The sequence below is a fragment of the Falco biarmicus genome, chromosome 2 (assembly GCF_023638135.1).
Source record: "Falco biarmicus isolate bFalBia1 chromosome 2, bFalBia1.pri, whole genome shotgun sequence".
Taxonomy (NCBI): Eukaryota; Metazoa; Chordata; class Aves; order Falconiformes; family Falconidae; genus Falco; species Falco biarmicus.
This window is the reverse complement of record NC_079289.1, coordinates 46,232,643-46,246,007: the sequence shown is the minus strand read 5'-3', so window position 1 is coordinate 46,246,007 and position 13,365 is coordinate 46,232,643. Positions and strand designations below refer to the sequence as shown.

At 36.6% G+C, this 13,365-nt stretch overlaps 1 protein-coding gene across 1 annotated transcript in view; it reads right to left on the bottom strand.

Annotated features, from left to right (window-relative positions):
• The window catches only part of SCEL (sciellin), a 114,224-nt gene that overhangs the window by 82,128 nt on the left and 18,731 nt on the right, over positions 1-13,365 (bottom strand). Inside the window, exons 2-3 of the mRNA XM_056327847.1 lie at positions 3,307-3,310; positions 1,709-1,808 (exon numbers count right to left, since the gene is read on the bottom strand). Coding sequence (XP_056183822.1) covers positions 1,709-1,808; positions 3,307-3,310 — 104 coding nt within the window. The remainder of the gene's footprint in view (positions 1-1,708; positions 1,809-3,306; positions 3,311-13,365) is intronic.

The window sequence follows — 13,365 nt, the reverse complement described above, 5'->3', positions numbered from 1 at the left end:
TGAAGGCAAGCCTGTTCTATGAGTGCTTTAGTGCTCTCTGCCCCTCATTGTAATTAATGGATAGCACTGAGGAGGAGCTAAATCCTGTTTGTTTTACTCAAGCAAGTGATCCCATTGACTTGAATTAAGCTACCTGCAGGATTAGAAGTAGAAGGATTAAGACCTCAGTGTAGCAAATTCATTTCACTCTTTTTCAAATGCAAATAGTCGTCTCTCAATTGTCAGCTTGATTCCTCTGTTAGTTGTTTAGCACAATAAGATCCTGATTCTGCTCCCTGATGGTGTCTTGTAGGCTGCTGTGTACCAAAAACATACTCAGCCTCCACAGAGTAATTGGAATAAAGGTGGAATAATAGGTGCTCTAACAATTTTATGTATAAATATATAAAAATAAAAATATATCTCAAATCTCTCACTCTCAAAGAAGACAAAAACTTCCTCATAGGGAATTTGTTCCATGAGTTGTATCTCTGATCTTCCGATTTGTAATGTGGTTTTATACCTATTTTCCCTTTTACGTAGACAAGATTTTGCTCCCCTCTCTCCCCCACTGTGATGCTGAGGGAGAGACTGGTATTAGATATGCAGCATGGAAAGTCACGTTATTTTACAACTGATGTAACTATCTTGTGCAACCACTTTATAGCTGCTTTCATCAGAATGTCTTCACTGAGTTAAATAAATTACTCAACGTTAACCCAGCTGTAACCAAGAACATACGTTGATCTGAAATGTCATTTTAATTTGTAACCTATCATTTTAATATATTTAATAGTTTTGTTGGGTGAGGACAACATTTGCCATTTATGGGGTTTTTTATTTAAATTATTTGAAAAAAACAGTAAGAGACTGTTACTGTGTTGATCAGAAGTCTGATAGCATCTTGAAACTCTGCCAAATTATTCCTAATTGTATGATGCATCTTTTCTTTACTTTACAGCCATGTTGAATATTTCCAGAGCTTCTCTTCGATTATCTGTCTGATCTGCCACTGAAGTGGTTTTACCTTTCTACTGAAAGAAAGACCATTAAGAATTCTTACTAAGTCAGTGTTATCACTTCCTTAATTTTTTTTAAATATTTCAAATTGACTTTATATATCACTGAAAATTACTGTGAAATGAAAGCAGTGTTATGTTGTGATGTTATATATCATACCAAAGGGTTAAGTTCCAAACAGAAATTTAAAAAAATCAGGAAAACCAGGAAAAAATGTAACTTAGTAGAGCACAAATAAATGTTGAAACTGTTTTAAAAAAATACAATCTGTTCATTGTCATTTAGAGAGTCTCATAATTATTTTTTTAAATAACATGCTCTATTTTAAGTACTTCTGGCTTTGTAGCTAGGATCTCTGGAGGAGTGTCTACTCCCCATATAAAAATGTTCAGCCTTCTGAGTCTAGAAATTATTTGAAAAATGGAGCTTATTGGAAGCAGCATATTTTGCGTAATCCTCAGAAACTGTAAATGCTCTATTGAGTGTTTTGATGTCAGGTTTACAGCTGTGTTTGCCTACTCTGGTCCTCCAAAAGTCAGTAGCCATAGGTATGTGCCATCTATACCTCTAAAATTCTAATTGAAGAATAAGAGCCCAAAAGTTGGCTTGCTTGCCTGGATCAATATTTCAGGGTTTCTTTCTTGAAGCTTTAGTATTGCTGGGGTTTTGTAACACCTTGTCAGTACAAACCCCCTGGTTTTGGGTTTACCGTTGCATTGTCCTGATTTGGCAGTAAGACTCCTTTGAGGGAACGGAGCCAGTGCACCCCTTGGAAGACAGGAATCTGGGATGGCAAATCCCCATCAAGCCTAATAAAAGAATAGGAAAGAACCAACAAATTATCTGGCAACTTCAACTTTTCCAGGAAGATCCTGGAAAAATGTATGGGTCAATTACACAGTCAAAAATATGATCTGGCTTAAAGTTAGAAACTCCTGTAAGACCTGGCTTAAAGTTAGAAAATCCTGTAAGAAGACATAACAAAAATGATGAAACTGGAGTTGTGATGTGTTTAACCTAGCCACCTTTAGAAAGATGTTTGACAAAGTAATACGGCAGATTAATACTCAGGTACAAATTATATACTTGCTTTTACTTTTCAAAGAACTGTTTGGACTGAGGACAGACAGCAGTTAACCATGGTCATGGTGCAGACAAAGGCTTGCAAATGGGGTAATACAGTTCAGTGAAAAATAAATTATCATCCTGTTGATATTTCACCAGGAATATCACAATGTCACAAAATGCTTGCTAAAACAATAATATCCTTCCTAGTAACTCTGTAAGACACCCAAGCAAGTCTTTACCGTATTGCAATAAACAATTTACAGGTAAAATGCATTGTAAATTAAATGCATTAGTCTTTTAATTGTAGGATTGCTAAAGACCTGGCATGGCTCAGAGGATTAAAAAAGATGCTGGGCTTAAATGGTATTCAGTATAGGCTCACGCAATTGCTTTTGCAAATCTATTACCAGCCTGCACTGCATTTGATAGTAACTAAAGTTGTCTTTATTGGTTGTTGAGTGACCAACATAAACCACATCTGACAGAGTTGTGGAGGACATGATGGCCATGTTCTCAAACCCTTAATAAGTATCAAAAGCTCAGAAACCAAATACTTGTAAATAATGAGACAGAGCTTCCCATGCTCACAAATGCCTTTTCAGTAATAGAATGGCAATAGCATTAATTACCAAGGTCCTTCAGTGATGCTTCATTTAGCCCACAGCTCACCACCTCTGACAGCAGTGGGACTGCACCTCTGTCCAGCACAGGGTGTGTTGCTTTATAACAAAGTGTATGTGTATGTTTTTAGAAAGAACTGGGATTTTGTTGCTTTAACTTCGTAAAATATAATGGCAAAATATACTTGAAATATAATGGCAAAAAGCAATATTGTTCCTTTCAGAATGATGCTTAGCTACCATTTTGCATAAAATCATTCACATAAAAAGGTCAGAGAAGATCAATTTAAGAATAATCCAGAGGTAGGAGTTAGATGCATAAAAGTTATATGAATAATAAAATATCTCCTGAGGATGATCTGCATTGTCACTGCAGAGGGATATATCTCAGGATGGAATTCAAATCAGCCATCGTGCTAAGGAGGCAAATGTCTAGACTTAACCAAATGACATCTGAAATCCCTCCCATCTCTCTCTAGAGCTCAGGGCTTTTTGATCTGCATAATGTTCTCTTGAAAATACAGGTTCACATGCTTTCCTTCAAGGAATTTAGTAGGACCGAATGTGACTTTTTAAAAGCTAGTAGGTGATGTCACTACTCAAGAAGACTCATACTTACCTGACTGCAAAAAAAGTAAAAACAATCAGTCTTAGAGCACAGCAGTCAGATTTTGCATCTCCAGTAATTCTTCTGACCATTTATTTGTTGTAACATTCCTTTCTCTGTTGTTTTCTTGCTTGTGGATGCTTTGGACTGCTTTCAGGTTTGATAGGGGGCAGGACAGAGCCTGCTGTTAAGACACTGCCCTGAAAATCGTATGTTTTAACTCCTTCAGGTGCAGTATGGAATCAGGGCCACCCAGGCTAGGTGGATGGCATCCCTTCTGGGTTATTGCAGAAAGAATCACTTTTCTAGAGTAAGAGTAATTTTCAACTAAGTTTTCCAAGAAGCCTGATTCATTATGTTTGTTGGAACTGCTCTGAAAGCTCCTTTGGGATTTGAGTTCCTCAGAGGGCTTAGATGCTGGGAGGAATGTCTGCTTTCTGGTTCCCAGTCAGTCCTCCATAGAGGGAAGATGCTGAGATGCTCAGAAAGGGCAGTTCTCACCAGTGGATGGAATTGTGGTCCTTAAGCTTAAATCCCACCAGAACATGTGGTATATTGCAACAAACAATCATAGATCACAGGCACAGACATTTCAGTTATAGCATGTCATGTTCTTTTGGGCAAAAGGTTTCTTTCTTTGAGTGTCGGAAAAACTTTTTGGCTAAAAATTTTTGAACACTATAAGTTACAAATGTGACAAAGAAAGGAAGCAAGTTTTGGAGAAACAGGTAACAGAGAAAGACACCAGAAATCTACAAAGTTTTGTGTTACTGGATATTCAAAAGCCAAGACGCCCCATTTTTTTAGACCCCTAGGTAAGGTAATAAATTCTGTTTGGTGTAATGCATGCCTGAGTTAAATTGAAACCATTTCTAATCAGCCGGTTTGAGGAAAGTCTAGGAAATAAAGAAAAATAGCTGTGGGTGTTCAGTTATATGTGATAGCATGCTTACATTTAAAAGAACAAAATTTGAAAGATTTTCCCTGAAATTATTTTATGGTGGAGGGGTGTGATACATATCTATCACCAAAACAATTAACCAGGTTTTATTTGTAGTTATTTCAGAACAGGACATCATGAATGTGATGTGATACACAAAAACTTCATGCAAATGAAAAGAAGAAAAAGGCAAGCACACAAATGTGCTCATAATGTAAGATTTATTCTGTATAGGCTTACTAGTAATTACACTACCCTAATATTTGTCTAAATTAGTTAGAGTAAAAGAATATAAATGTAATTTGTATTTATATATACTTCTCCAGTTCATACCAAGAAAATATTCAATGGTCATTCAGTTAGTTTTTCTGCACTTCATGTTTTCTCACAGAACAAATACAAAGGCAGAAGAAATCAATTTGATATGAGACTATCAAGGTCAGATGGCTTAAAGTGCTTTTGTTTGAAATCGTTTGTCGCTTTGAAAGGCTTTTAACAACTTTTAACATACTATATGCCTGAGTTTTGGTCACAAAATGGGCTGAGAGTTAGTCAGAATTTGAAAATGGGATAGTCATCAGAATGATTTTCTAAAAGTAAAATTTTTGTTGTAACTATTAGTCCTCTCTTTACTGTATCTCAAAGCTAATTAAACAAGTGACAATATATATTTTAGCATTGTTATTTTAAAAGACAAACTTTACTGCCTATCCTCCCCCCACACCCTCTTTTTTTTTTCAATTGCGGCAAGTATATACATATGCAGCATTTCCAGGTTTAAGAACACAATTTTGAAGACATGCTTTCCCTCAGAAAAAGAGAAGTTGACATTTAATATATAACCACCAGCATGTCGTACAGTTTTAGATGCTTCATGACTTATGCTACATCCATGTTGGGTTGGTAGGTATGACACAACACTTTTGGGAGGATGCTTCATTTTGAAATGCCTGCTGGAGGACAGCCCGACTGCATACCCTGTTTCATACTTTAAAAATGCACTCCTCCTATGGTTTCAGATCTTTTTAGCTAAGAACAAAATAAACAGCATGGAAAATTGTCATTTTTGTGTTATGACCAAAGGGAGGTGCTAGGTTGGGCTAGGTAACTGCGGACATCCTCCTGGTTGATGTGGGTGGGAACAGTTTTCATCACTGCAACCACAGGTTGGCACACTTTATGCCCATGTGTTTTCTGGGGGAGCATTTGCAGGACCAAGGGAGGAAAGCCAGGCAGCACTGGAGCTGTATTCAGCACAGTGCTGTCATGTGCAGGGACAAGTTTCCAGAAATACCATACAGCAATTTCTCTGTGCACAGGTGGAAGAGCTGATGTGGCTGGTGGTTATTTGTTCACAGCAGTACATGGACACTATCGTGACTGTCAGCATTTACCAGCTGAAGGGGTGGGAGGGGGAGGCAAATATCTGGATCATTATAATTGTACTTCGTAATGATTTCTGTAATATTTGCAGTTTAGAACTCTTGCTCCGGATTTGTTTCTTATGACATGAAATAAGACTGTTGATCATAGTATTTATATACCACTCTTCTGGAAGAAAGTCTTAGGACTTTAAAATTATTAGCATCTATAAAAATTATCATTTACAACAAATTCTGTTGTTATAGATAAAGATTAATTTCTATTGACAGCATGAGTAGCAACCTGGGAGAATGACTGAGGCTTTCATAGTTAAACTCTAAAATAAATTCCCCAGTTCCTGTGTATGTTCCCAACATGCTAATGCCAATAACTATTAAAACATTTTTATATGGATTATTATTTATAATATTTTATATGGGCATTTTCTGTGCTTTTGTGCTTATTTTTGTTTGAAACAGCATGCTGGTACTTAATGTAGACACCTGCTATGATTCATCAGTTTAATCTGTTAAGAAAAGTATAAAGGCTAAGTAATTTGTATTTCTCTAAAAACATATATGCTATAATTAACAAAACGTAAGCAAAGAGCTTCATGTGATACTCCCTAGAAATCATCCATATTTTAAAATAACTTAAAATGAAAATACAGAGACCATCCCATTTAACTTCACTGATTTGCAAAGTCTTTAGGCACTGTGTTACATCCTACACATTAAATTGGTCTTTTAAAATATTCATAGATCTAAATTAAGTATTTGAAATAATTTCCATTTCAAGTCTTAATATGAATATTAAAATCCCAAGGCAACTGAGAACTTGCATATTTAATTTGTTTTAAATTTAATGATAACATCTTAAAAGTATGATAATCTGTTGAGTTAGAGCTTGGAACTTTAAACATAAACAAACTGTTTAGTAATATGACCTGTATTTTAGCAAAAAGAAAAAAATGGATTGATGGTTGGTTGGCTTATAAATTAATCCTATGAATGTCCTTCTCTCCCAGTTAAAATCACAAAGAAGTTCTGCATTTGTCTTATTTATTCTCTGCATTGAATTAAAAAAAAGGAAAATATTTCTTGTATTCTACATAAGTTTTGAATTCATTTTCCTAGCTGAAAGTGAGAAGGAATCACTATGTAGGCTTCATCAAGGCCACCTGAAAACAGGAAAGACAGGTCAAGCTACATGGACCAGTTATGGTACCAAATACAAGTGCACAACAGACCACTTTTGTAAGAATGCCTACTTCAGCTGCGCAGTTCCACATAATCTCACAGCCCAAGCAGATTTTTAGTTCTATACAGACTGTATCGGCTTAGGTTCAAAACTAGTTTTGGCAATCTCAGCACAAAAATATTTTTAATTGTGCACTGAAATGCCTCAAACTTTTGCTGTAGGACAGAGTGCAGAGCACTGACAGAAAGGCAGCTGCAAGTTTTGAAAAAGATGCTGAAAATAATATGGAAATTATTTATGTGGAGCTTACTCATAGGTCATCATAATTCCAGGTGATTTTGTTTATAGACATCATGTCAAAAACTTCCCAGAAAAATCTAGTGTGCAGCATTTGTTTTGTTGCTAATGCTGGAAAACTTTGTAACAAGGCCACAGGGCAAATTCTGACAAATAGATGAGATTAAGGTGACAATTAATCTCCCTGAGTGATGGGCAGATGAGGTTTTAGGCTGCAATACCTTTCATGAAGATAGATAAGAACAAGATGTGGCAATCATCTATTTATTAAACTTAGAAAATATGCATATCTGTGACTTCTGAAATTTGTTTCAGCTTTTTGCAGTTTATACCATACTTCTACAGCTATTTGCTGTGAGACTAAAAGGTTAAAGTGGAATACACTATAGTTTTGCTGACTTCCACCCACAGTTACAGAAATGCTAAGGACAAGTAAAAAAGTTAATAAATATTTTTTATGAGCAAACCTGCATGCTGTTCTGGGCATTGCTGTCCCAGGTTCAAAAATAGTATGCAGTGCAGTGAGACAGCATCAGGTTTGGCACCCTTTGCCCTAACCATCCTCCAATGCTATTCCAGCAGGTTTTGAACCCTTTTCTTACCCTCCACTGACCTTTAGGACTCACCATGCCTACCTTAACTTCATTCCATTAAAACATCATGCTGTTGGCCCCCATCACAGCCCTCCCATTATCTCAGACACTTCAAATCAGAGTTGGATGCATTTGGCAGCATAGATGTGGTCCTAAAGTAAAGCCTTGCAAACCCAATGTGGCAATGAAGGTCAAGAAGAGGGAAGGTGATGGAGTTATAACCAGCTGCACTTCACTTTTACTTTCTCCACAACAGTTGCAATGTGGTCAGCCTCTGCTCCTATTGCTCCTGTCATCATTTCCCACCCCCTTCAGCAATGCAGGGATAATTGCGCCTTCCCCTCAGTTGAGTCTCTGAAAAATTCGAGTCTGTCCCTTGCTTAATGCTGTAATTTTGTTACAGGAAGCCTGCTGCTGTAGGAACCGGCAGCTTTGAAGGACAACTTGCTTGCAAAGAACTGTCTTCTTACACCAAGTCAAAAGTTGTTTTGCTTTTTCAGGAAACAAAAATGTCTGCATATTTAGACCTTCCAGAAGGTAAATATCCCAGGATGGATTCAACAAAGATATGCCCTTTTATTTTACTCTTTCTGTTCATACAGTTTTTGATTAATTAGAATTTAGCGGGGGCCTTTGAAACCTCTTAGAAATGGTTGTAATAAATCTGAGTGAAAAAGCATGTTACTTTTTCATTATATCAGAATTACATATTTTTTTACCATCACGCTTGTTCTCTCAGCTCTAAGATGCTTAGCAGGGTGGCCTCTAGTTGCAAGCTTGAATAAAGCACAGACATAGCATATGCTTATTATGTTCTAAACTTGAACAGACTGGCAATGAAGTAATTGCTGACAAATGAGCTCAGCATATAAGGATGGGGGCATGCTCTCTCAGCTAATGTGGTCCACACTACGTGGTCTCAAATAGCAAGGAGTAATGGTGCTTGCAAATTATACTTCTGACTCTGGCTGGAATAAGGAATTTTGCAGCAATGGTGCCTTACCAGAGAAAATTGTTGGTGCTGCAATTTTTATTCATTTGTCTCCAGGATGCTTTCAGGAATCTCCAAGGGAATCATTAACAGATTGCAGAAATCAGCTGTCACTTTGAAAGATACTCCTTCCTCTTTTTCCTCTCTGTAGGGACTAATTCAATGATTTTCATTAAAGAAGACCAGCTTTTAGCTGCACTTTATACAAAATTATCACTAAAAATAAATGAACAGAAATAACATTCATGAACATAAGTCACTACTTGTTTCCTTTCCTTTTTTTTTCATTGGATCAGAGGATGCCACATGAAAGAAGTCTTATTTCAATAACATGATTCAGCTTCTCTGTTGAAAATTAGCATCAGATTTCCAGATATTTGAAACATAAAATGTAAATATGTACCATTTTACATATGCAATTTCTGTATTTTCTGCATTATTAATCTGTTTCCTAGAGGAAGGTACAAGCTACCCTGCTGCTAAGTCATTAATGAAGTTCTGCTCTCTAATTAGAGGAAGTAGCTGTGGGAATGGTGTCTTGTGAAGCTATAAGGGTATACTCTGAAACATGTTCTGTTCCTGAACTTTGGTGTTGGCATGAAACTCCTAACTCAAGTGCAAGCCATTAACCAGTCACATAATTCTGACCCAGTGCCAGGGGTTACGTGGCTATGATAGGACATAGGTCTGCTCACATCTTCTAGATGGGTGTTATGAGTCTTATCCTTACAGGGGAGATGCGGGTTTGAACTCTCTGAGACTCTGCAAGCCTCATACCTCAGCAATTCAACACTTTCTCACCCCAGTTGGCTACCTAAGAGCTGCCTCCCACACTTTCCGCTTCTAACTGCTGATACAGTGATTATTCCAGGAGAACACTTGATGTTGTTACTTAACTGCTGAAGTTCCTGGCCCAGTAGGAACATACCATGTGAATGGAATAACGAAAAACACAAACGTTGAGGAGTGATACTGAATAACTATATTCTTTTGTCTAGTCAATCACAATGTGTTATAGGAAATAATTTCTCTAAACATTTTTTTATTCTAGTTTTCTTTAAAACCTCCTTGTAGCTAGGAGTTAGATAAATAAAAGCTGAAAAGGAGTTATTTAGCAATATTTAGCACAACAGATTTTTAGGTCTTAAGCACCAATCCCATATCTAATCAGAAAAGAGCAGAGAAAAAGCACACATCTAGCTGGATAGACACACATTTTACAGTCTGAGGCTTTCATAGGTGAACAGTAACTCATGCAAAAAATCATATATTTAAAAAAAATGAATCAAAGTTTTTACTTTGCTCAAATCCCCAAAGGTAGGCCTATCTAGTCCATTCACTCTAATCAGTTTTTGAAGAACTGTCTTCCTGTGAGGTCCTTATTAAACTGTTGCCTTATTTACATTTTACAATATTTCTTGCAAATTAGGTCTAGCAATGGATGCTTGGTTCCGTCAGATATTTTTCAAGAACCTAGAAGGCACTCATCAACAGATGTTTTGCTGAGTTAGCCCTGCATCTTGTGGTTCAATGTTCATGATGTTTTCCATAAAGGATTTCTTATTAGAATGGATATTTGTATGTATAACATGTCCTCTAATCACAAGCGCAGTAAAGCTTGTGTGAGCAAACTAATTTGTGGGCAGCAGCTACTTGTTACTTCTGATTTATAGATGCCTGAGACATTAGATTAGGAAACAAAAATGACATCTTATGATTTGAGTTGCCAATATCACAGACATTCATGAATAACAAATCAGAAAATTTGGCAGTAGCTTGGCTAACCTTGACCGATACACATATGCAAATTATGATAGTAATAGAATAAGTAACAGAAAAAATTACTCTGTTCATCTAAAATTTAATTGTTAAATGAGAATTTAGATAAATCTCATCCTAATCAATAACAATCAAGAATATCTTAATAAAACAAAACCATTAGAAATAAAAAAGTTCTTCTGTTATGCAACAAAAAATGTTTAACTAAACACACAACCTTTTATTTATAGGAAACAGAAATATCAACTCATTTCACAGTGTGATACTTGGATCATCATCAGATGTTAATCTGATATCAACATGGCACCTTTCTTCTAACGAAATTTACAAGGCACATATCACACCAGGAATGTGTAAATCATTTCATGCCAAGAACACCCTAATCTGCTATGTCTCATCTCGTAAAACATTTATGGAAATCATTCTGTGCATACTGCATAGGAGAATTCAAAGGAATTCAGTCTGGAAAGGGGCAGACTGATTGCAAGTATCAACATATTTTTATCCATACAGTCCTACAGCCTTTTACCTGCTGTAGTCTCCACAGGATCTTAAAAAATTCCACCTGCTTTGATCAGATTACAAGAGCCAATCGCCTCCTTCGCACTACATTCCAGATAGAGTAACTCAATCTCTTATCAACAGATTTTTTCATTTAAACTGATTAAAAACCATAAGAAAATATCATTAATTTTAAAGGAGAGCAAATAATGCAACTTCTAGAATACATTAGCCATGGTTATTTAGTATTACTGAATGATTCCACGGAAAGTTATCTTGTATTAACTAAAGCTAAAATTCCTCTTTCGAAACTAGAAGGGAGACTCAAAGGAAGGCTTATAATGATAGAAGGTGGCAATGTGCCATTATTCTTTTGTTGTCATTGGCAAGAACACAATCATGTGCCCTTTAATCTTTGTTATTCAGCCTGCTGCTCATACGGATAACAGAATCAACCACTTCTTTCAATCAAAGGAACAGGAACAGAATTGTCTGCGTTGAGAGAGGCACCAGCACTAGACTGAAACTGTGATATCCAACTACTATGTGCCCCATACTAACATGCAGTTCTAAGTCACAGAGATAAAAATATTCTGTACTTTGCTGTACACTTATTATCTTCTAGCACATCAAATTGCTTATGAATATGTTGAAAACAGTGGACCAATAGATTAAAATACACAGAGATAAAAGACTTCTGCATTTTACTGCTTAATTTAAAAGTTATCTGTAGTGTGGCACAAATTTATTTCCTAGGAAATAGTTTTAACTTATTAATGTATCTTATTTCATACCTCACAAATATAGTGCATACATACTGCATTATAAATAGTAATAGTATTACTACAAATAGCAATATACTTGTTAAATTCCATTTACTCAACTGTGCAGAAATTTTTTTCTTTGCAGTTTTCCTAGTGCTCAGTCCCAATTATGCCTAATGTCTACTCCAAGAGACCTAAAACCACTTTCATTTGTAATTTCTAGGAAATGTTTTAACATCCTTTGCCTCTTTTGTAACTCATCTGTTTGTTGTTGTTTTTTTTTTAAATAGTAACATCGGAGCAATTGGTAACTGCCAATATAAATTCTTGTCGACTTTTAAAAGGCAGTTAAAAATAGTTTAAGGCAGTGGAGAGGCCTTGCTAATTCTGTGGTTTTACTATCTCTTTTTAATGGATTATTATATTATATCAGCAAAGGGAGATTAAGGCTAGATTCAGAGAAAGGACTTTGATGCAGCAAGGCACCATTAAGTAGAACATATAGAGTTCATGAAGACCTGCCTGAATTTATAGCAGTGAATAGGCTGTTCTAAAGAAAGCTGCATATTTTGAACTCTGGGGTTTTGTGCATGAAATCCCATGCATCTACTTGGGATTCACAGTCCAGACCTTTACGCTAAACAGTGTGTGTCTCCACTCTATATATCAGCCTTGCATACGGAGCCTTTGACTAAGGTATGGAAGATGCATGTTTACTTCTCTAGTTTGCCTGAGATCACAGGTGCTTTGGCATGACAATGTCTAATAATTAAACACCTTGATCTACTGGAATTACTCAGGGTGCCAGAGGTGTGATGGGTGCCATGCAGCCACTGGGGAGGTCTAGGTGTCTTGAGAGCAACCTACAGGCTGAATAAGTACATAGCCTGGAACCAGACTGAAAAGACACTTGTAAAACACACAAGAAAGATCTCTTTCACACTGCAGGTTATATAGATATAGCCTCTTTTTCATAAGAACTTAATACTCGATACAGTTGCCTTCAGATAGGTCTTTGATTAAAAGACTGCACAAAACCTGAAAACCCCAAGACCAAAAAGCCAAAACCCCCAGTCACTGGATTACTGACTTGTCATCCTCTATACCTCCATTTCACATTTTTGGCTGCAAATGTATCCTGATTTCAATAAGAATGGAGACACCACTCCCCAGAAAAACTAAGATACTCTGACAGTGGTGAAGATGTTTTTATGAAGGGAGATCTGTACATCTGAACCACCTCAGGCTGCAGAATATATGACTTCACGTTTCCCCTTTCTTTCATACGTGTTGCAGTGATGAGGCTAAGATGAAAAAAAATATGCATTGTTATGTCCATCCTGTTTTTGAGAATGAAACCACTGACCTTTGTGCACACCTCAGTGCAATTTGCATGGGTTAAGTCTGACTAAAATACTTGGATGATTAGGTCCCTCTAAGGGACTTTGGGTGAGTTTAGCCATCTCACCATCTGGTATCTTGGTTAAATAGTGAGCTTAAAGGCAGAGATATCTTGTAAGATCAAGGCAGCATGACCTATAGCGAGCTCTTGGATCATCTCTTGAGCACAAATTTCACCCAATTCCTATTAGGAGCTGGGCAAATCATGGGACAACACACGGTCCCAGTTGTCTTTGGCACTGA